This window comes from Mobula hypostoma, chromosome 25 (genome assembly GCF_963921235.1).
Source record: "Mobula hypostoma chromosome 25, sMobHyp1.1, whole genome shotgun sequence".
NCBI classification, from domain to species: Eukaryota; Metazoa; Chordata; class Chondrichthyes; order Myliobatiformes; family Myliobatidae; genus Mobula; species Mobula hypostoma.
This window is the reverse complement of record NC_086121.1, coordinates 13,673,156-13,696,655: the sequence shown is the minus strand read 5'-3', so window position 1 is coordinate 13,696,655 and position 23,500 is coordinate 13,673,156. Positions and strand designations below refer to the sequence as shown.

The 23,500-nt window shown below is 42.4% G+C and overlaps 1 protein-coding gene across 4 annotated transcripts in view; it reads left to right on the top strand.

Annotated features, from left to right (window-relative positions):
* Positions 1 to 23,500, top strand: part of LOC134337716 (multiple epidermal growth factor-like domains protein 6) — a 456,826-nt gene that overhangs the window by 315,348 nt on the left and 117,978 nt on the right. For 3 of the 4 annotated variants that reach the window (XM_063032924.1, XM_063032922.1, XM_063032925.1), the window contains 2 exons: positions 20,999 to 21,124; positions 23,179 to 23,301. In XM_063032924.1, coding sequence (XP_062888994.1) covers positions 20,999 to 21,124; positions 23,179 to 23,301 — 249 coding nt within the window. The remainder of the gene's footprint in view (positions 1 to 20,998; positions 21,125 to 23,178; positions 23,302 to 23,500) is intronic. The other variant, XM_063032923.1, reaches the window with a different exon arrangement.

Here is a 23,500-nt window from a genome sequence, read left to right as displayed (position 1 = left end):
GGAATTACCTGCAACTGTGCCTGTTCTTTCAGACACAGTGGCTTCTAGTGACAACCGTTGGTTCTGAGAGGCTGTTGCGGCCTGCGTGGTGAAGATGGGTTGGGACTGGGTTGTGAAGGGTTGAAGCACTGAGTGGGAGGGATGGAGAGGGGAATTTCCTCAGATATCCACTGTTTTGCTGTCTTGCTCATGTTGCTGTTTTTAAAAAGATTAGTTTTTTTGTCACACGTACATCAAAACATACAGTGAAATGCACCGACTTATGTCAAATCAGTGAGGTCTGTGCAGCCCACAAGTGTTGCCACGCTTCCAGTGCCTGCATATCATGCCCACAACTTACTAACCGTAACCCGTATGTCTTTGGAATGTGGGAGGAAACTGGAACACCCGGAGGAAACCCATGTAGTCATAGGGAGAACGTTTAAATTCCTTACAGGCAGTAGCAGGAATTGAGCCCCAGTTGGTGAAAACTCGCACTGTAAGGTGATGCACTAAACTGCTATGTTACCATGCCACTCAAATGTAACTGCTCCCTGAGGTAATTCAGACCCTTTGGCCGTTTCTCTCTGGTGCCTACATTGAGTTCTTCTGAAACTAAGAAGCAAAGAAACGTTTTGTCCCTCATTGTGAAAATTCTGTAAATTTACTTTTCGAGATCTGAGTAACTAGTACAGGCGGACAATCCAGTGCCTAACTAGAGACTGCTGCATTGCGGGAGGTGTCCTTCAGATAAGACTTTAGACTTCTCAAGTGGGCATACATGATCCAACGGGCCATCGAAGCCTGATGGCTGAAGCATGGAAAGTGGAGGCCCAGAAGCCTGTTCTGTGGTTAGAGGTCTGTCTGTCTGCGTATGGGTGGGAGGGAGAAAAGGAGCTTCTCTTGCTGTTGTTGTGTTTTGTGTTGCCCTGCCGAGCATGGTGGGGATTCTGCATAGCCGCTGGAATGTGTGGTGACACTTGTGGGCTTAGGTTATGCTTGTTAACACAATTGATTATTTCACTGTATGTTTCATTGTACTTGTGATAAATAAACCAATCTGAATCTGAATGGTTATTGCTGGAAGATGAACTTTCTAGTGCCCTGGCTAATATTTATCCTTCAAATAATAACACAAAGTCTGAAATATCTGGTCGTTATCACTTGCTGTGTGCAAATTTTGCTGTGGTGTTCCTGAAATACAACAGGCGTATTTCACAGGATATCAAGTACTTTGGCACACTCCAAGAGTCCTCCTCTGTGTGGGCTTGCTCGTGCACCTCAGACCTTGTTGGAATGGATTATGAACGTCCTTCTCTTTGGAATTATCACAGTGTTCATTGCCTGGTTTTTATCAATCTGGGATCTCAGAGCACCTTCTCCCTGAACTGTGTCTCACATCCAGACACTGCCACTCAATTCAGACATGGTCCAGATTTCGAGAGAAGTGTGGCCCTAGCTGGCCGAGGTTGCCAGGATTTGAACATTTTTACTAACATTTAACAATTACTTAGTTCCATTTTCCAGCATTTGACCCATACCCTTCTAAACCTTTCTTTGCCATGTTCCTGTCCAACTATCATTATTGAACTTTTCTCCACCGTTCCCCTGACAGCTTATTGTATATATACTGTATAGTATACTACCCTTTGTGTCATAAAATGCCCCTTAATTTCCTATTAAATCTTTTCCCTCTCTCCTTCAACCAATACCCTCCAATTCTGGATTCCCTGGGAGAATGACTGTGTTGACCCCATCCTTGCCCCTAATGGTGATTATTTTTATTTTTTTACTGAGATACAGTGTGGAATAGGCCCTTTCAACCCCTCAAGCCACGACGTCACCCATTTATCCCTGATTTAACCCTAGTCTAATCACAGGACAATTTACACTGAGCAATTAACCTACCAACTGCTATGCCTTTGGACTGTGGGAGGAAATTGAATCACCTGGAGGAAACCTTCGCATTCAAGGGGAGAATGTACAAATACTGTACAGGTGGCGGCGGGAATTGAACTTAGTTCACCTGTACTGCAAAGCTTTGGCTAAGATCACCTCTCAGTCTCCTATGCTCCAAGGAAAAATGTCCTAGGCTGTTTAACCTCTCCCTTAATCTTTTTTATTACTGTTTTATTTATTGTGGTAGTTGTTAAATCTCCTTTCATGGCACATTATAAGTTGAATTTAAATTGGAATCACATCATTTGCAGAATGGTAACAGATAATTTACTGTGAAAGGTATTAGACAAGCATAAACACACACACATGCTGTCTGAAGAATTGTAGACAATAAACTTCAGAAGTATCGATCCAAGACCCCACCTTTGTCCAGTAATGTGGAACAGTTCTCAACCATATGTCAAGGTGTACCAGGCAACCTTATAAATCCTCTTGTTTCTGAAGCCACAGAAGGTGACTTTAAAAGGTAGATATGGGAAATTTTCTACTGCTCAGTTTATCTGAGTGCTTTATATCCTTTATGCCTCCACCCGATAAAGGTCAGTCAATTCCCAGTACTCACAACATTTGGGAGAGAGAATTCCTGATTTACTACCGTCTCTGGGGAACAATACAGCTGAAAATCATTCCTGTACAGCTTCACTCTTGAGTGGTGGGGTGGAGATAAGTCCTTACCAAATGAGGTGTAAGATGCTCCTTCCCTCCACTAGCCTACAGGTCACCCTTGGGCAAGGTGTAGCATCCACTTAGCCCCTCGATCAGGGTCGCGTGAAGCCATGGGAACAGGTGGTGGATGGTCGTATGAACAACTGGTGCATTATCACTGATGCCAGGCAGACAATCTCTGAAGAGTATCGATAATGGCTGGGGTCAGCCATCTTGTAAAGACACTGCCCAGGAGAAGGCAATGGCAAACCACTTCCGTAGAAAAATTTGCCAAGAACAATTATGGTTGTAGACCATGTTTGCCCATGTAATACAACACAGCACAAAATGATGATGACAGCCTCAATGGAGATTTGTGTTCAGTTGTTATTGATTTCTAAAGCACATCAAACCATCTCCTCTACAGAGCAAATGGCTTCTTGTATCTACTTGTGGACTTGAAGATTTTCTTTTTTTTTGACGTGTGCGTGCGTGCGCGATGTTGGCGGGACAATGTCTTTTTCATGCCTTTACAAGGCGCAGAATGAGAGAGAGAGACTGTGTGGTGCACCACACCTCACATAGACATTTTTGCAGTATTTTTCCCTTTATTTTACGAGGTCGAGTTGCGATCTCGACACTCAACCCTCCACGGGTGGAAAGCGTACTTGGGAGCGGCCCCAAATGGTTTTGAATCCGGAAAGCTCTGTTCCAGAGACTGGCGCTGATGTCATTGTGCCACCAGCCGGCCCAGACTTGAAGATTTTCAATATCTTCAGAGGTCATTCTTTAAGTCCAAAGGAATTAGAACTGACTTAAACCAATCCGTAATTAACCCTGTTAACTTCAGCTTTGTAACAAGTAACGCTGTTCACCCACACACCCCTCCCTCTGCCTAACCTTTGCTACAAATACTAATCTACCCTACTAAGGTGGGATGGCTCAAACTGAACACAGTATTTCAGACTGGGCCTGTCTGAGGCTCTCTACATTGAAACATAATTTAGTGTACTTTGCAATTGATATAACGTACATACTGTCCATTACACCACTGGCATTTAGGGCAGCAATGAAGGTCCTCCATCTCTCTCTGTCCATACAGTCACACACAGATATAGAAGAGTTCTTCATTGCTGTTTCTCTAACCTTTTTTTAACCAGTCAGGGTTGTTAGCCCTGAGCTGAACCCTTGAATTTGGAGGACCCGTGAACCACTCTTGGTCTGGCCTCTACACTTTGACCTGTTTGACAAGGGTATTCCTACCAAGAGCCAAAGCACAAGGCTCTGACTCCAGCCAACATAGCTCTTCGGGTCATTGAAGCACACAAGCCTCCAAATCCTATGACAGGGTTGTGGTCCTCTTGGAGGAACTGAGTTATAGGTTCTTATGGTGATAAAGGTTCATATCAGAGCCACATTTTGGATTTTGGTCACTGACCCTGCAGACCAGCTTCGATTATTGTGACTAGATAGGACTGATCAGGACTGGACCTACCTACACAACCAAAACCTTCCGGTTCTTTCTGCCATTCAGAATCCCAAATGAAATAACCTTGGATACGGTTGATCCTGTTTGCCTTGGCTACAGCTTTTCAGAGCATTGCTTTACTCTCCCTTCACAACACCCGACATATTATAAGGTAAAGGTAAAATAAATGTCAGCCCTCTTGGAAAACTATTCAGTTAAGTTCAACATCTCCAAGACCACAAGTTCCTGATTGACTTTCAGACTGGCAGTAACTAGGACATTATTTTCAGGACAAATAAATTCCTGTGGGTGTGCTGAAATTGGACCAAATAATGCAGGAAAACCATTGGAATAGGTTCAGATATAGATTACATTTCCACAGGCATGAAGTCACTTAATGAGAACACAGTACATTGCAGAAAAAATAAACCACACAATGCAAAATGAATAGTGATTTGAAGTTGGAGAGTCACAAATCAATACAGTGAAAGTACCAGGCTAGATACCCACTGACCACAAATGGAAGCTCTGTTCAAATTCACTATGGTCCATAACATGAGGCTCTAATTTAATTCTCTAATCACCATAATCAAAAATATTGACAATATGCCTCTTCTACCGCAACTGGAACCGGTGGTCTTGTGGCCATCTGATTATAATTAGAGAAGTATGTCATGTGTAAAGATTCCAGGCAAACGTCCTATTTGTCGGCATAAAACCTCAGTGAACAGACCTGGATACACCAGTCTAACGTTATCAGACTCTATCACCCCACTGATCACATCTGAACCCATACGTCTTAGAACTGCCGATCAGACCTGAATCACCTGTTCCAAAGCATCACTGGCCTGGACTGAATTCTGGTTATCTGTTAAAGCATAAACCTAAGGTGGCTAATGTAGGATATTGGTTGCATTACTAATGACGCAAGAGATTCTGCAAATTTTGTGCAATACACGCAAAGTGCTGGTGGAACTCAGCAAGTCTTTTAGCATCTATAGAGCAGAATTTCACTGCATTTCACCGTACCTTGACATGAAACAATAATAAAGGAATACCAATACTTGAGAAAGATCTGGCCCAAAATATCTACTGTTTATTCCTCTCCATAGACCTTCTGTGTTCTTTCAGCATTGTATGTGTGTTTCTCTAGGTTTCCAGCTTCTGAAGAAACGCTTGTGTTTATAATTGAACTAGTAACCTGTTGACAGGTTGGGACTGTATGCACTGAGATAGATTGGTAAAGGTCATACTTATTGTTAATGCTGTTTTATCAAAGAATCTTATTCCAAGCCTATTATTTATTTTAGTGAGACAATAATGACGTCCAGCTGAGCTTTATAGTCCTGTGGTCAGTAAGTCATGTGGGATGAGTAATTGTGATGTCTACAGTCCACTGACAAAGCTTGAGATGGCAGGCATCTCCTCCCACACCACCTTAGCTCATGGAACATTGGGTGCTTTCCAGGACCTCCAGCTGCTTGTGCTCTGTCAAGGTCTTGGAATTTCATCTGACTGCCAAGGTGGCACCTTACAAGACATGATGGGATACAACTGGAGCCTAGGGCCACAGTAACATGAAAGAAAGAAGTTTATTCTTACATAGCCAGTCACATCCAATTTCCGGAAGTGAATCTCATTATTTCCTGGGGAGAAATCTGCTCTATTTTACTGAGGTTTGAATTGTTTGAGTACTTTGCCAAACACGTCCTATTTTTCATTATTTTAAACTCAATAGAAGTTGGACTGGTTTCCTTGTTACTTTTATAAGTTTTATTTTGGTTCTAAAGTAGCCATACTTAACTAATCATCGCTGAATGAAACCAAGATTTAAATTTACATAATACTTTTCATGGCTTCAGGATGTCTCAAGGCACTTCATGATCACTGAAGTGTTTTTTTGGAAGTGCACTCTGTTATAAAATAGAGAAACGGTAATTTTCCATCTCCCTCACACAAAAATGGAACAATTAAGGGTCCTGTTGAGGAGTTTCAGCCCGAAATGTCGACTGTTTGTTGCTCACCATAGATACTGCCCAACTTGCTGACTTCCTCCAGCATTTTATGTGTGTTGGTTCGGAATTACAGAATCTGCGGAATCTCCTGTAACAATGATCACGTAGACCAGGAGTACCCACCCTTGGGTCCATGGACTCCTCATTTAATGGTAAGGATCCATGTCATAAAAACGTTTGGGAACACCTGATGTAGACTGTTCTGTTGATGTTGATTGAAGGATAAATGCTGGCCACAATGCCAGGAATCTCCTCAGCTTTTCCTCAGAGTAGTGTTATCCATTGTGACATTACACAGGTCCACATCTTACTATTTCCTCCGCAAAGGGGCTCCAACAATATTTCAGCCTTCTTCAGTATTGCATTGGGTAGCCAGCCCGAAAATCTGTGCTCAGGTTTCTGGACCAGGCCATCAACGCCCAAACTTCTGATCCAAAGTTAAGAATACTCTCAATTGACTGACAGCTGAAATGAAACTGTTCAAATTCAATGATGAATCTCAACGTCAACTGTTAGCAACAAGAGGCTTGCATTTCAGCTGGGAAGGAAAATGTTATTCTCTTTCTACATTATGTAGCATGTTCATATATAAATTGTCTGACCTTCTATGTCTACCTATATGGTAGGCTTCCTTGAGAATAAAAACTTGGATGGTCATACAGTACTGTGCAAAAGTCTTAGACACATACATATATAGCCAGAGTGCTTAAGACTTTTGCACAGTACTGCAGAAAGTTTATGTATTGCAAATAAGTTTATGTATGTACGTATTGCAAAGGACACAAAGAGCAAGTGTGAGTCATTCACCCCGAAGAACCACAAACAATAGAGGGCCATTATCCTTGGACCTGATTTTCCATTTAGCAAGGTCAGGTCAGGTTGTATGTGAACTTCATTCGGCTGCTTGGTTTCCATTTCCATTTCCACCAGTGGCAGACAATATCTGGTTGGTGCAAGGGTTTGGCCTGGTACACATCAGAAAGCCGCTCCCCCAACCCACACTTACCAGGTCTCTGAAGCTAGTTTCTGATTAAGGACCTCCACTGAACATGCCTCCAGCCTGAGAGGCAATCAAAACTGTGAACAGACTTGGATGGTTTCTGATCTTCATAAACATGTACAAATTTCCAAAAAAAAGTACCAGAATTTCATCGTATTATAAAATATTTAAAAAGTTCTAAAATTTCAAGAATAAAACACAAAAATGTGTCTTACACAATTAAATATCGATAGATGTGTTAATAATCAAATGTAGTTAAATGAACCCAGTTCGAAAATGGTAACTCGGCAGAGTTAATCCGCCTCTCTCAGTGCAGGCTCAGTGCCTAGGTTTCTCAGCTTTACTGCTGGAAAACCACAGAAAGCTGATGCTCAGCCACTGGGCAGCATGTGGTCAGAATGAAGCAATCAGCCCTCTCAGGGAGATCAGGGTTTCCGCGCTCCTACAGGCGGCCATCAGAAGTGAATCAGATTGTCAATGTGGTTCCATCTTGGAAAGAACATCGTGCTCCACTGTTTTACACTCATAGTTAGCAAAAAATCTGTAACTTCTGAATTCCGAATATCAATTGAGCTGGCACTGACTGCATTTTGATAGGGTGATTTCTTATCTTCTTCCCTCTTTACATGAAGAAGTATTTCCTAACTTTGCTCCTATGTGGCTTTGTTCTTAAAGTAAGGTTATAATCTCTTTATCCCATGTCCTTGTGGATCCTCTTCTAACATATGAGTTCCTTTGAAAATAAATTTGAAAATGAAAACTCAATCAGGTCATTCTTCAGCCTCCCACAATCCAGGAAATACAATTCAATCTGATGTAACATCCCCTCATGTACCTTGGAACCCTGGTAACATTCTGCCAAATCTGAGCTGTACTCCTTCCAAAACCAATACATTATTTCTCAGAATTGCACACAGTACTCCATCATTGTGGAAGAATTCTAATGATGGTGCAGAAATATAAGCTGCGGCTGCTGCTCTCTGATGAGAAAATTCTAATCTCCCTTTGAAATGTTAGGGTTCCCGTTATTGAAGGGAAGATCAGCTTGATTTTCTCATTGAATTCATGTAGTGGATTCAGAGCATGGGTTACTCAGCACTCCTGGTTAAGAAGTCAACCAGGAGCTTGGTTCTCCGTGTACACTGACCTTTGACTGAGTGCGCTAACCTCTCCTGTGGATCAATTGGTTTGTATCAGGTCTGTTGCCCTTTTATTTAATGACAATGGACACAGATAATACAGCATTCCTGATTCATCGCCCTCCATTTACTGCATTCTGAGGACATATACAGCTTATTTTGGTCCTTTGGACAGTTACATTTACTGAAACCTTTAGCTAGAGAGTGGTGAATCTGTGGAATTTGTTGCCACAGGCAGCTGTGGAGGCCAAGTCACTGGGTATATTTAAAGCAGAGGTTGATAGATTCTTGATTAGTCAGGGCATGAAGGAATACAGGGAGAAGCTGGTGACTGGGGCTGAGAGGGAAATGATGAAATGATGGAGCAGACTCAATGGGCCAAATGGCCTAATTCTGATCCTATATCTTATGGTCTAAACCACACATTAAATACAAGAATTGATGAGCACAGACTCACTTAATAGAATAACAATTAGACAGAAGGAGGCTATCTGGCCCATGTATTCTGTACCATCTTCTAGTAAAGCAGTCCTGTCAGTCTCATTCCTCCTTTCTTTTCCACCATCTTGCAAATTAATATTAAATATCATTAAAATTTGCAATTTCCTTTTGAAATCACTGATTGGTTCTGTTTCTGCCGCAGTTAAATACAGTGAATTCTTGACTCTTTTTTGAGGTTTTCATCAAACTCCCTGGTCGACCAAAATTTTAAATCTAATTCTCCTGTTGGGAATAGCTTCCCTCTCATTAATCTGTATAAATCAGTCATGACCTTAGATGAAATTTCCTCTCAAATTTATTTGTTTCAAGGAACTAACTCCGTCTTCTTCAATCTAATTTGTGGGCGAAATCTTATATCATCGAAACTACTCCTGCACCCCCTCTAGGAATTTTATAAACTTTATAAAGTGTGGTAATTAGAATTGGATGCAATTCTCTATTTGTTGCCTAATGAGCAATTTGTACAGGTCTGACACAGTGTTCCTGTCTTTGAAGCATTTTATGTGTTCTAGGATCCCATGTGCTTTACTAATCATTCTCTCAGCATGCTCTCCCGAACTGCTGAGGAAGTGTATTCTGGTGCCTTGCTATGTAGAAGTGATTCTTTGTGGCTTTGGATTGCTACTTACCACTTGCCTGGCGGTTAGAATGTTATTGTTCTTCAGTTCGAAAGAATCCCATTGCTTGTCATGAAGAGGCAGGGCGAACCTGGCTTTCATGAGATGAGTGAATCCAGATTTGTTGAAAAGACAACAGTGCCATGACTTTATATTTCGAGGAGAGGCCAGAAAGCTGCCTGTGATTCTGGAAACATGAGATGCACGCCGATTATTCCTTGATCCAGCATGCCGGAAAATCTCCTTTAGCAATGTCTTTTTTGTCAGCCCTCAAATAGAAGAATGTGTTTTGCTGGGAGGCATTGAGCAAGAGATGGGGTTCCTCAGGGGATATTCAACTCTAAATACATAGAAGTCTGGTATGTTTCAATTGGATTTTAAAGCTGTGGAATGTGCTGATGAGGTAAGGTGATTTGGGAAGAGATTTTTCAGGTTATAAAAGATTATTTCTTGAGTGAGAATGGAACTGTTTACAGATTTCAATTCATTAATTTTATTCATCGTATAGATCAAAACATACACTGCGTGACTACTTTATTAGGTACACCTGTACACCTGCTCGTTCATGCAAATTTCTTATCAGCCAATCATGTGGCAGCAACTCAGTTAGTCCTGACGAAGGGTCTCGGCCTGAAACGTCGACTGCACCTCTTCCTAGAGATGCTGCCTGGCCTGCTGCGTTCACCAGCAACTTTTATGTGTGTTGTCATGAGGTTGAGTTGTTGTTGAAGCCAAAGATCAGAATGGGAAAGAAATTTAATCTATGTGACTGACCATGGAATAATTGGTGGTGCTGATAGGGTGGTTTCAGTATCTCAGAAACCGCTGAGCTCCTGGGATTTTCAAGCATAGCAGATTCTAGAGTTTACAGAGAATGGTGCGATAAATGTGGACGAAAACCCAATGAAAGAGAGTTTAGAGGAGAATGGCCAAACTGGTTCAAGCTGACAAGAAGGCGACAGTAATTCAACTAACCATGCATTACAACAGGGGTGTGCATCGTTGAATGCACATGTCGAACCTTGAAGAGGATGGGCTACAGCAGCAGAGGGCCTTGAACGTATACTCAGTGACCACTTTATTCGGACAGGAGGTTCCTAATAAAATGGCTACTGAGCGTACAATGAAATGCGTCATTTTCAGTAACATCTAACACAACCTAAGGATGTATTGGAAGGCAGCCTGCAAGTGTCATCACACATTCCAGCGCCAACATAGCATACCCACAATGTTCAGCAGAGCAACACAGAACATGGCAAGCATCACAACAAGAGCATCAAAACAAACCCTATTCTTCCTTCCCACCCGCCCAACCATGCACGCACATCACAATCCTTCAACCCCGGGGCAGGCCGTCTCCAGCTTCCGGCCTCCATCCTCCAGTGAGCTTGCAGATTTACAGTCATTGGGCTTCGACTTCCTTGGTGGACTCACAGTGAATGCGTGTTGCTGTCGGGCCTCGGTTTCCAAACTTCTAGCTGAACCTCAGGCTTTGATCTTTGGTATTGACCCGAAGACTCAATAATGAATGAGGACCCCAAACACAAGGCCTTAAACTCCGGTCTTGCCAACTCACGTACCTAGGAAGTTACCGGCCCTCGTGCCTCCTGCCCGTGTGGAACACCGGCCTGTGAGGAAAGAGCAGTGGAGTTGCTTTAATTAGAGAGCTCTGCCAAGTAACTGGTACAGACATAGTAGGACAAATGGGCTTCTCCTGGGATATAGCTGGGGCTATGCCTTCAAATGGAAAAAGCATGAATAGGAATGGGAACATAGGTTGAAGGTAAATGACAAGGTCTCCATTGCCATATCCTTGTCAGCTTTTGTGGAGCAGTGGAAGACATAGTTTTGTAAAGATTGGAGAAAGGCTTGCCAATGTGTTTCTGAATTCCAGATAGACTATAAACTTTGTCTCATACTCAACAAAGAATAGCGGCTCATTTTCGAGTACCCAGTTGGTACTCAGGAATATTTCCCCTGGAATTACTGTTCAAGATTAGGCATGGTAACATGGCGGTTAGCATGACACTTTTCAGTGCCAGTGATCACCGATTGGGATTCAATTCCTGCTGCATGGTGATACTTGTGGGCTGCCCTGCACAATCCTCACTGATATGATTTGTTGCAAAAGAAGGCATTGCACGGTATGTGCAATGTGCATTGTACATTGCACGGTACGTTTCGATGTACATGTGACAAATAGAGCTAATCTCTTTGACACCGACTGGGATAGGTATTCAATTGAGGTATGAAAGTGGAGAGGGTGTAAAGGCTGAGGTCAAGAGAAATATCGTTAGAATCAAATACCACAGAAGGTGGCCATTCAGCCTATCATACTTATTCTGATTTTTGATAGCACCTTCCAACCACCTTGTGTAGTACAACTCCCAGGTTACAAAAGCCCAATATGGAGATCCCATAAACAGGAACAAGCCTTCTTAACCAGCAGAATGAATGGGGAATGAATGAATGAGCGGGGCTGCAGACATCTTCTGAGTAGAACAGCGCCTTTCCACGTGCCTTCTCTTCCTCCGTAATACTTCGCTTTTGTAGAAGTTATTGTTGCTGATGAAAAAAGTCTGAATGAGCAGGTCACAAATTTTCCCTGACGTTTGAACGGAAGTGTTAACATGTTCAAGATCAGTAGGTTAATGGCAATGTTCAAGCAACCACAACAGTGGCTTTGGTATAACATACATTCAGTAACATTACCAAAAGCAGCCTTTATCTTGGAGTGTTCCGAGTGAATTGTTTTCTACACTAGAGCAGGGAAATAATGGTGAACTCGCTGATGTTATGCTCCCAGAAGTGAGCCCCACAGGAAGCAATCACAGGTAGGGGAGATTGTGTTGTTTTCCGAACCATGATCTGGGCCCTCGCTTGGAGTGTAAGATCAGTAAGTTCACTGTATTCTTTCTCCACTCCTGCCCCAGTGACCAATGGGTGAAACTGAGCATCCAGCATCTCTACACGACCACACAGCATTATGAGGCTGATGGATTATGATTCCTACACCTCCACAATATTCTGTGAAGCAGATTCTGAAGGAAAATGATTTCCATCTGTCTTTAGTTAACAGGAGGCAGCTTTGTTTGTAAACGACACAAATTTATAACACAAGTGACAGATGCTTGGCAAGATTTGAAAGAGACCTGGTTAGCATCCAATCAAAACTGCAGCAGCTGAGCCAGTCAATAATTGCTTAATTGATTACAGTTTCTGCTTTGAATCCCATCCACAGTCCACTTACTCCCATTGCAGCTGTACTCTGTTGAGATAGTAATGCTACTGGCTTGCCTATAGCGAGCAACACACTCACAGATAAAATGCTGGAGGAACTCAACAAGTCAGGCAGCATCTATGGAGGCGAATCTGATGGTGATGGGACGGAACACAAAGAGAAGCCTTGTCTATTGGCCAACGAAAGGTTTTAAAGCTATTGTAGTGGCTCCCATCTTATAAAGGCCTTTATTTGTTTTCAAAGCCAATCTACAATAGTGACATTATGAACTCTATACCTATGGACTGTCACCAATTTTCTAGGTCCAGCAAAAGGAGCTGGTAACTTGTTTTATTGTGGCATACCCATCATCCTCCTGGATAACGTCCTTGAATTCCTGCGGGCCTATTTTGGGATAGGGCTCTGTGCATCAGCATGTTTTGTAAGCAAGAAGAAAGAAACTGGATGTCCAGGGCCTGTTATAATCTCAGCACATCCCTAAGCTGTTTGCAACCAATTACATTACAACACTGACAGGACTTAGCTGGAATGTAGGAAACATGGTGGCTAATTCAAGTTTTTTTATTACGTATATTTATTTTTCATGGTCTTTGTAATATTTATATTCATTTTCAGGGTCTAGGAATTACTAGGAAGGTGAGCATTTTTTGGCCATCCCTATTTGTTCTTAAGAAGGTGATAGTGAACTACTTTCAGTGCTGTGATGAAGATGACCCCACAGTGCTGTTGGGTGGGGATTTTCAGAAGCTGGTGATAAGGATAACCACTAAAAGTGTTTCCAAGTTTGGAAAGAGCCCAACTTCATTGGGAGCCTGCAGTGGTGGTGTGCTTCATGTTTCTTTCTTGGTGGTTTGCTCTGGAGCAGCCTGGGCAAGTAGTTGCAGTGTGGTTTGTAGATGGCTACTGTACACTAGCTTGAAAGGAATAAATATTTAGAATGATTGACAGTGTGCTTTGTCTCGTATGGTGTTGGTCTTCTTGATAATAGTTGGTGCAGCGTTTATCAGCTAAGTGTAGAATCTTCCAATATACTCCCGATTGGCGTATTGAAGGCAAATGCAATGTTAGCATTCGTTTTGAGAAGACTAGAATAGTAAAAGCAAGGGTGTAATGCTGAAGCTTTATAAGGCATTGGTCAGACAACAGTTGGAGTATTCTGAGCAGTTTTGGGCCCCTTATCTAAGAAAGGATGCACTGATATTCGAGAGGGTCTAGAATGATCCCGGGAATGAAGGGGTTAACATACGAGAAGCGCTTGATTGCCCTGGGCTTGTACTCACCGGAGTTTAGAAAATGAGGGGAGAATCTCATTGAAACGTATCAAATATTGAAAAGCCTAGACAGAGTGGACATAGCCAAAACAGCATGGCGGTTGTTGTCAGATCTGGGCCTGGACAAAAGGAGCAAAAAACAAGCAGCTTGTAGGATGGGGGAAGAGGCAGAACGAGCCTCTTGTTGGATTTGGAGTAGGCGAGAGGAGGGGAGCTGGAAGCCAGGAGCAGATGGGCAGTGACTTGGCCACCACTGCCAGCCCACCAACTGGAGAGTGTCGTGGTTGAGGGTCGAAACACTGTGAAGGTTGGGAACCACCTGATGACATCTGCTCCCGGCTGAAGGCTACGGTTCCCTTATAAGGTAACTGGCGAATGCACCCGAACAGGTGTATGTAACAAGTAGAGATGATGTTTCCTGGAATGGGGGAATCTAGGACCAGAGGACACAGCCTCAGAATAGAAGGACGTCCCTTTAAACAGAAATGCAGAGGAATTTCTTGAGCTGGGGGGTGGTAATTCTGCGGTATTCATTGCCAGAAATGGCGGTGGAGACCAAGTCATTGGATATATTTAAAGAACAGGTTGAAGGTTCTTGATTAGTAATGGTGTCAAAGGTTATGGGATGAAGGCAAGCGAATGGGGGATAATAAGTCAGCCATGATGAAATGACAGAATTGGTTCAATGGGCCGAATGGCTTAATTCTGCTCCTATATCTTATGGTTTTAAAAAGTAGCTCCTCCAACTGTATGCACTCCCTCAGTGCAATACTAGGGTGTCAACACAGATTTGTGATTGCACTTCTGGAAAGGAGTTCATAACCACAATGAACTAACACAGAATATTACCTCCTCATTCACAGCTTTCCACTAACATGCACTGCCTATATATATGGGAAAATGCAAACCCCTTATATAGCTGGAACTATGCCAACCATTATCCAAATGTAATTTAAGCATTGAATATTACATTGGTGCTGTGAACGGTTAAAAACGTTTGGTCCAATTTATCCATGTTGGTGACTGTGCTCTACAGAGACAGCTGACAATTCTGCTTTATACAATTTTATCTGCATTGTCTTCTGGTTCTTCCTTGTTTGTGTACTTTTTTTGTGGTTCAATTGTTAGTCTTCTCACATTCCTGCCTAAAGGTGGTGGATCAAAATTCTAGTCCGGAGATTTGCGCACTGTTTTTAGTAATTGCTTTATCTTGTTCTACCTCAGTGCACTATGTAATGATTTTGATCTGTATGCAGACAAGCTTTTCACTGTTCAAAGTTTGATACATTTATTATCAAAGGACATATATGTCACTATATACAGCCGTGAGATTCATTTTCTTGTGGGCATACTCAACAAATCCATGAAAGAATAATAACCATAACAGAATCAATGAAAGACCGCACCAACTTGGGCATTCAACCAGAGTGAAAAAGATAACAAACTGTGCAAATACATAAAGAAAGAAATAATAATAATAAATAAATAAAAATAAATAGCAAGAACATGAGATGAAGAGTCCTTGAAAGTGAGTCCATTGACTGTGGGAAGATGTCTTGATACGTGTCTCCCTCCCCACTATTTGTGACATTTACCAGGAGTGTTGTACACAAAGGGCCCAAATCATTGTTGAGGATTCCTATAATCTCTTTGTCCCAGTACCATAGGAAGGAGGTGGAGGAGCATCAAGATAAGGCATGCCAGACTGGGTAACAGCTTCTTCACTCAGGCTGTCAGACTAATGAATAACCAGCCATTGCCGAGGTCCTGTCACTAGGAGAGCGAGTTGTTTACTGTTTAACTGGTAATCTGTGTGCTGCGCACTTCACAGGAATTTTGAATTACATTAACTTATTTGTGGTGATTTTTTTTAATGTGTTGTGTGTGATACATGTTTTGTGGGTGCATTGTGGTCTGGAAGAATGTAGTTTATAGGCTGTCAGATGACAATAAACTTGAAGAAACCAATACCAGTACAAATTTTCTGACACTCTAATGCAGAGGGAATGCTGCACTGTCACCCTTTGAGTCGAACTGTTTCTTTTTGGTTCTTTAGATTAATGACTATCTTATACCTATTGTCCCTGACTTTGGATTCTCCCACTTGTGGAAGCATATTTACCATAACGTTATCAAATTGTCAAAACACTGAGAGATCACACTGATCTAGAAACTTTCTCCAGTTGTGTTTTCACAGCCGAGCCACAGTTAGGTTTGATCCATCTTGAAAATGGGTTTCGCAACTGCTTGTTGGGCTGGAGCCAGTCAGAAGTGGAGCTTAAGCTGACACTGGGTCAGTGGACTTGCCCCACTGCTGCTTGGGTGAATGAGTGAATCTCCAATGCAGTGGGAAACTGTTAGGAGCTCCCTTCATTACACCGATTCCAATTTCTAACATCCATGTGATAAAAAGGTGTAGAATTGAGGCAGAGAGGAAGTGGATAGAGAGTACCACCAGGATGAAACAATCTGTTTGGTCGTTACTTTCTCTTAACTTTTTTAGTTTTGAAAACTGCTACAGCTTCTGATGGGGAGTGGGCTGCAGATATGTCTCCACAAAAGGAAATGTAAGGCTACCCTTCCCTCTGATAGCCTGCAGGTTACCCTTGGGCAAAGTGTGGCACCTGCTTGGCTCCCTGATCAGTGTCACGTGAAGCGATGGGAGCAGGTGGTGGATGGTTGTATGAGCAGACGGAGCATATCACAAGTGTTGGGTATGTGATCACTGACTCCAGGCAGATCATCTCTGAAGAGTATTGATAATGGCTGGGGTCACCCATCTTGTAAAGACACCGCCCAGAAGAAAGCAATGTCAAACCACTTCTGTAGAAAAATTTGCCAAGAATAATCACGGTCATGAGACCATTATCTCGACGCACGATGGTGATGTTGCAGCTTCTGAGAAAAAGCAAAGGGTGGGTGGGATCAGTCAGGGATTTAAGGAAGGACAGACCATTGGGATGAGCAAGTTGACGTGGGCGATTTAAAGATGAGGTGAAAGTCTCTGGAATCAGTGAGATGTAGAATATGAGGCTGATGGTACTCTAATTCTGAAAAAATGATGATTTTGCAAGAAGAATGGGAAGGAATTGTTATTGAGTGGATAATTACAGTGTGTCAGGAGAGGGGGCTGGTTTCTAAACAACACCAACCCTAAATACACTCAGCTCTTACAGTGCCTATAAAAACTATTCACCCCTCTCTTCCCCAAGAAATTTTCATGCTTTATTGTTTTATAAAACTAAATCACAGTGGATTTTAATCCAGCTTTTTTGACACTGATCAACAGAAAAAAATCTCTTTTGTGTCAGTAAACAGATCTCTATGTGTGTGGATATGTCTCTATCAGCTTTGCACATACGGACACTGCAATTTTTCCCCATTCTGCTTTACAAAACTGCTCAAGCTCTGTCAGATTGCACAGGGATAGTGAACAGCCCTTTTCAGGTCCAGCCACAAATTCTCAATTGGATTGAGGTCTGGACTCTGACTTGGCCACTCCAGGACATTAACTGTGTTGTTTTATGCCATTCCTGTAGCTTTGGCTTTATGCTTGGGGTCATTGTCTTGCTGGAAAACAAATTTTCTCCCAAATTGCATTTCTCTTGGAGACTGCATCAGGTTTGCCTCCAGGATTTCCCTATATTTTTCTGCATTCATTTTACCCTCTACCTTCATAAGCCTTCCGGGGCCTGCTGCAGTGAAGCCTCCCCATAGCATGTTGCAGCCACCACCATGCTTCACAGTAGGGATGCTGTGTTTTTGATGATGTGTGATGTTTGTCTTACACCAAACATATTGTTTAGTCTGATGGCCAAAAAGCTCAATTTTGGTTTCATCAGACGATGGAACCTTCTTCCAGCTGACTTCGGAGTCTCCCACATTCCTTCAGCATCAACTTACCAAACCAATGAAAAGCCTTACTGGTCTATAATTTCCTGGGCTATCTCTACTCCCTTTCTTGAATAAGGGAACAACATCTGCAACCTTCTGATCCTCTGGAACCTCCCCTGTCCCCACTGATGATGCAAAGGTCATTGCCAGGGACTCAGCAATCTCCTCCCTTGCCTTCCACAGTAGCCTGGGGTACAACTCATCCAGTCCAGGTGACTTATCAAACTTGATGCTTTCCAAAAGCTCCAGAACATAAGTCTGATCCTATCCCTCTCCAATGCTATGGTAAAGGAGATAGAATTGTGATCACTATCTCCAAAATGCTGTCCCACTGAGAGACCTGACACCTAACCAGGTTCATTTCTGAATACCAGATCAAGTACAGCCTCTCCTCTTGTAGGCTTATCTACATATTTTGTCAGGAAACCTTCTCACCCCATCTAAACCCCTTGCTCTAGCGAGATGCCAATCAATATTTTGGAAATTAAAATCTCTCACCACCACAACCCTGTTATTATTACACCTTTCCAGAATCTGTCTCCCTATCAGCTCTATTTCTTTCCATTGCTTGATGATTGACTTAACTGTACTGCAAGGGATATACAGTGACTTGGAAATTTTCTTGCATCCATCTCTTGTCTTGTGCTTTTCAATAACCTTTACACAGAGTTGCTTGGAGTGTTCTTTTGTCTTCATGGAGTAGTTTTTGTCAGGATACTGACTCACCAGCAGTTGGACCTTCTTCTTCTTCTTTTTCTTTTTTGTTTTATGGCGGTTGGCGACCAGTTTTCAGTGCATTACCACCACCTGCTAGACTTCTTGTGTTCCAACCAAATATGTCCTGGAGTTCTCTACTTTAGACAATCTAGTTCAGCCTGCAATTCTCTATTAGCATCACTCTATAGTTGCAATTCCTCGTGAATGCTTAATGCGCTCATTCGATAATGCCGCAAACTGCTAATCTTCCCTAATTTTGTCACATGTTTTCATGTAGTTGCATTACCTCAATTACATTGATTTTATCTACATCACTTGTAAAACTAAATAGTAATTATCGCACGTTATACTTTTAAAATTGTTGTTTTCCCAAGTCTATCTGTTTTTTCAGGTTTTCCTTTTCTTGGATCGTAGCCTGCAGTTGTTTACTGAGACCTCGGAGTTCTTCTTCATTTGCTTCCATGTTCTCATTTTATAATGTGAATGTAGATAATTCACTTTGCAACAAATTCCTTTTCCTTTTGTATCCTTGTAATAATTCCCTCCGTTTTCCAATCTCTTTCCAACTCACCGTTGTTCTTGTCGGGTACTTCTATTTGTTGTTGGAGTTCTGCACGTTTACCCTGGGCTTCAACCATAAAATCTGAGGATTTTCCTCAAGTTCTGAAACATTTCTTAAATTCTTGACCATTTGCGACAAATAAACTGACATTAAGATTCCATCTCCCCTGCCTGTGAACTGTTGGATCCTCCATTCAGCGTTTCTTTGACTTCTTCCCACCTAATCCCTTTAATACCAAGATACTTTTCTGTAGACTTGACGATAATTTTAATTTTCTCAGTTCTTTTGCTTGTTTGTGCTGAACAATTAATTGCATCCACCATAAAAAGCAGGAAATCCCTTTTACTCATTAATAGTGTATCCTTATTTTTCATATTACAGCTCTCACAATTCACCAGTTTATTATTCCCTGTATTTGTTTGCTTGACTTCATTTTCTTCATCAAATTCTTTCACTGCCTCTGCATAACTGATTCCTTGAGTTACTTTTACATATTGTACCTCAGCCACTTTCTTGCTATAAACGCACCCTCGATAAGCTGCGCTGTGTGCCTTGCCACAATTGCAGCATTTCAGCCTAGCTCCCTCTTCACATTTCCCATATTCATGTTCTCCAGCACATCTCCCACATCTTTGTTTTCCTCTGCAGACCGCTGCAATGTTCCCGAATTTCTGACATTTATAGCATCTTAAGGGCAGTGGTATATATATTCTAACTGCATAACACATATACCCTAAGTAAACGTTAGCCGGCAATCTCTCTTCATCAAAGTTAATCATTACCGATAAACTATCACACTTTTTCCCGTTTCTTGTAACTTTCAAATGTTTGGCCTCAATAATTTTTGCTCCCTTTATGTTCTGTTCAATCTCATCCATAGCAACTTTTGTTGGTATCCCCGAAATAACTCCTCTGGTCCACTTTCTATTGTTGGGTATTGAGCGTTGTACTGCTTTGCCGTTTATTTTACATATTCTCATCACTTTGCCTTGCTGAGCACTATCCCAACAAATCACTAATAGTGATCCATTTCGTAAAATCTTTGCTCCTTTAATCTCGCCTATAATTTTGTTGAGCATCTTCATCAAACGAATCGGGTTCCGGTCACCAAAAGACACCCCGTCTTCACTTAGTTTTATAATTGTTTTGCTGCCCTGTTTTGATCATCTGCTGACTCCTCAGAGTTTGATATCTCGTATCTCCGCTTTCTTTTCTTCCTCTTTCCATTCCGTTCCTCTTTCCCACCGACCTCCATCTCTAGTTCACTTCCACTCTCACCAGAAACTTCCTTCAACAGCTTGGCTCTTTCCTTGATGTTCTTTCTCTCTGCCATTTTCCAGTCACAACCCGACTCTCTAATTTCCAGCTCTCGGTAAGCTCAAGCTGGACCTTCCAGATACAGGTATATGTTTCTACAATCAATTGAAACACCTTGACTGTGCACAGGTGATCTCCATTTAACTAATTATGTGACTTCTAAAACCAACTGGCTGCACCAGTGATGATTTGGTGTGTCTTATTAAAGGGGGAGGAGGTGAATACTTATGCATTCATTTATTTTGAGTTTTATATTTGTAATTAATTTAGATCACTTTGTAGGGATCTGTTTTCACTTTGAGACAGAGGAGTCTTTTTCTGTTTATCAGTGTCAAAAAAGATCAGATTAAATCCACTGTGATTCAATGTTGTAAAACAATAAAACATGAAAACTTTTAAGCGGGGGTGAATACTTTTTATAGGCACTGTCTACCTATTGCACTACAATCAATTGTTTAATTGAAAGGAAGGAGCAAAAGGCAACGGAGTAAAAAAAATGGGAAAGAAAAGGGAAACAAATTCTAAGGGAAAGAGGAGTGAGACGAACAAGAAGAAATATGAGGATATTTTTCACCAAAGTACCAAGTCCAAGATCAAGTAAAAGTGTGAGATCAACTTGATGGACTGCATACATTTACAGAGTTGTATCTGATGGTGCTTTTTAATCTTCTAGGCATCAATACATGCTTAATTGGAAATGGAGGCTGTGAACATGACTGTGTTCAGTTGTCGATAGCCCATTTCCAGTGTAAATGCCGACACAACTACCAGCTCAAGGACGATAGGAAACACTGCGAGTGTGAGTACCTGGGCTAAGGGAATCGGTTGTGGTGGGAGGGAGAGGGCTACCTGTTACATCCCCCTTTGCACATTTTGTCATCATCATCATTATGTGCCACGTTGTATGGCGTGGGCAATGATGGTCTTTGACCATGATTGTTCTTGGCAAAGTTTTCTATAGAAGTAGTCTTCTTCTGGGCAGTGTCTTTACGAGGCAGGCGAACCCAGCCATTATCAATACTCTTCAGAGATTGACTGCCTGGCATCGCTGGTCATATAAACAGGGTTTGTGATGTGCACCAGCTGCTCATACAACCATCCACCACCTGCTCCCATGACTTCACGTGACCCTGATCGAGGAGGGGCTAAGCTGGTGCTACATCTTACCCAAGGGTAACCTAGCGGAGGGAAGGAGGGTCTTGCACCGCTTTTGGTAGAGATGTATCTCCACCACATCACCCACTTGTACATATACCCATAACAAATCTCGTTAGGAGGCCCCGCTGCATTTTTCCAAGTTATATTACCTGTCTGGAAATTTTAAAAACTCCAAGACTAATGGCAAATGCCAGAAATTTCTCTATTTTGTTTTAATATGGATTTGCAGATCTCCCTCATGTTTTTTGTGAGGTTCAAAGGAGTGCCTTGTCAGATTTATGCATATGATGCCAAGCTGAAAGTCTACAAGTGTCCTCAATTCCCAGCATGTTACAGAGTAGGCGTGATGTTTTAAATCATCTCTCGGAGGGACTTAGCACAGTAGGATTAACACTCTTTCAACTGCAAGGGAGTGTTGTTACTGAATGATTGGATAGTGCATGAAGGGGGCGAGTGGGGTTTGTTCTGGTGGGACCATTGCTCTCAGTCAGTTAGAGGACCAGGACAGGCTGCCCACTGTAGACATTTTCATCCTGCATGGGGGCTAGGGGAACACTCTCTGTAAAAAAAAGCTTAACTCTGACATCCCCCCTATACTTTCCTTCAATCACCTTGAAATTATGCCCTTTCATATTGTTGAGTTCTACAAGCCACATTCTACTACTGAGGGAATGTTTTGTCAGGAAGGAGTTTGGCATTTCAGGTGTCATCCATTTTCAATGAGTGATTGGGAGCTACAACATTGCACAATCACATGCTGTAAATAAGAAGAAAAATTGTTTGATATCCAGTCACAGTAGTTCTCTAGGGGCCCTTGCTGGCACGTGACCCTATCTCAGTCTCTATTTGATCAGGACATTCCTGGAGGAAGGAATAGGTGATGCTAGGCCATTATTAAATGATCTCGCAGGAAGGGGTTATAACTCTTTTCAGCCAGACTTCTACTTAACCAGACGTGATTCTCCCCCACCAAACACAATCTAGAACAGTTTATAGAGAGGCTGTGCATGCCAATGGAATGTTCCATTCCGGGGCTGAGAGCAGATCCATGCCCACCCCACCCACTGTCTGCCCCACCCCCCAAGGTCCTCAACTCAACCCAACCACTGCTCACCTTGTTAGATGCACTTAATGGAAAACAGTTGTGGGGAATTGAGGAAAAATTGGGGCAGCATAGTGGCAGAGTGGCACCATGCCAGAGACTCGGGTTCAATTCCCGCTGCTGACTATAAGGAGCTCTCCCCATGGCCGCATGGGTTTCCTCCGGATGTTCCGGTTTCTTCCCACAGTCCAAAGACATATTGGCCACATGGGTGCAATTGGGTGGCACGGCTTCATTGGGCCAGAAAAGCCTGTTATTGTGCTGTATATCTATAATATTTTTAAAAAGTTATTACTAGAACCTGCTGTCTAGTTAGGGTTTGATCTCCCTTGGCAAAGCCATGTGCGAAAGGAAAAAGGTTCTCCCCATGGGAGGTAACTACTATTCACTTAAAGTGACAATGGGTTCAGTTTTCTCACTTTGAGTGAATACAGCCTCCACTTTGTTCTTCAAACTCTGGCAAGTATCACTTGTGGAGATTGGCCACGAAGGCAAGTTGGGTGATAGGTGTAACATCCTAATGAAGCTGCCAAAGGCTTCTTCCATTCTGGAGTGCAAGGAATTCACTCTCACACACTCTCTTATCTCTCCAGTGAAGAACCCATGTGCTGACAGGAATGGTGGCTGTGTGCACGTGTGCCACAACCACCATGGAGTCGCCAGGTGTGATTGCTACCCTGGATACGGATTGGCGAGTGACGTCAAAGGATGTGAAGGTAAGTGACCTGAAAAATATCTCTTTCTCGTAATGTGCACCATTACGTTTCCATGGCAACTTGTGCCACAGGCAACGGTGGATGATGAAACTCTCCACCAAACCCTCACACACCGTGCAATCAAGCCACTCGCCTTGCCCCAACAAACCCCTCGCACACAGTAAATGATTTGAAACATCGCGAATGTTGCAAGTGGCCC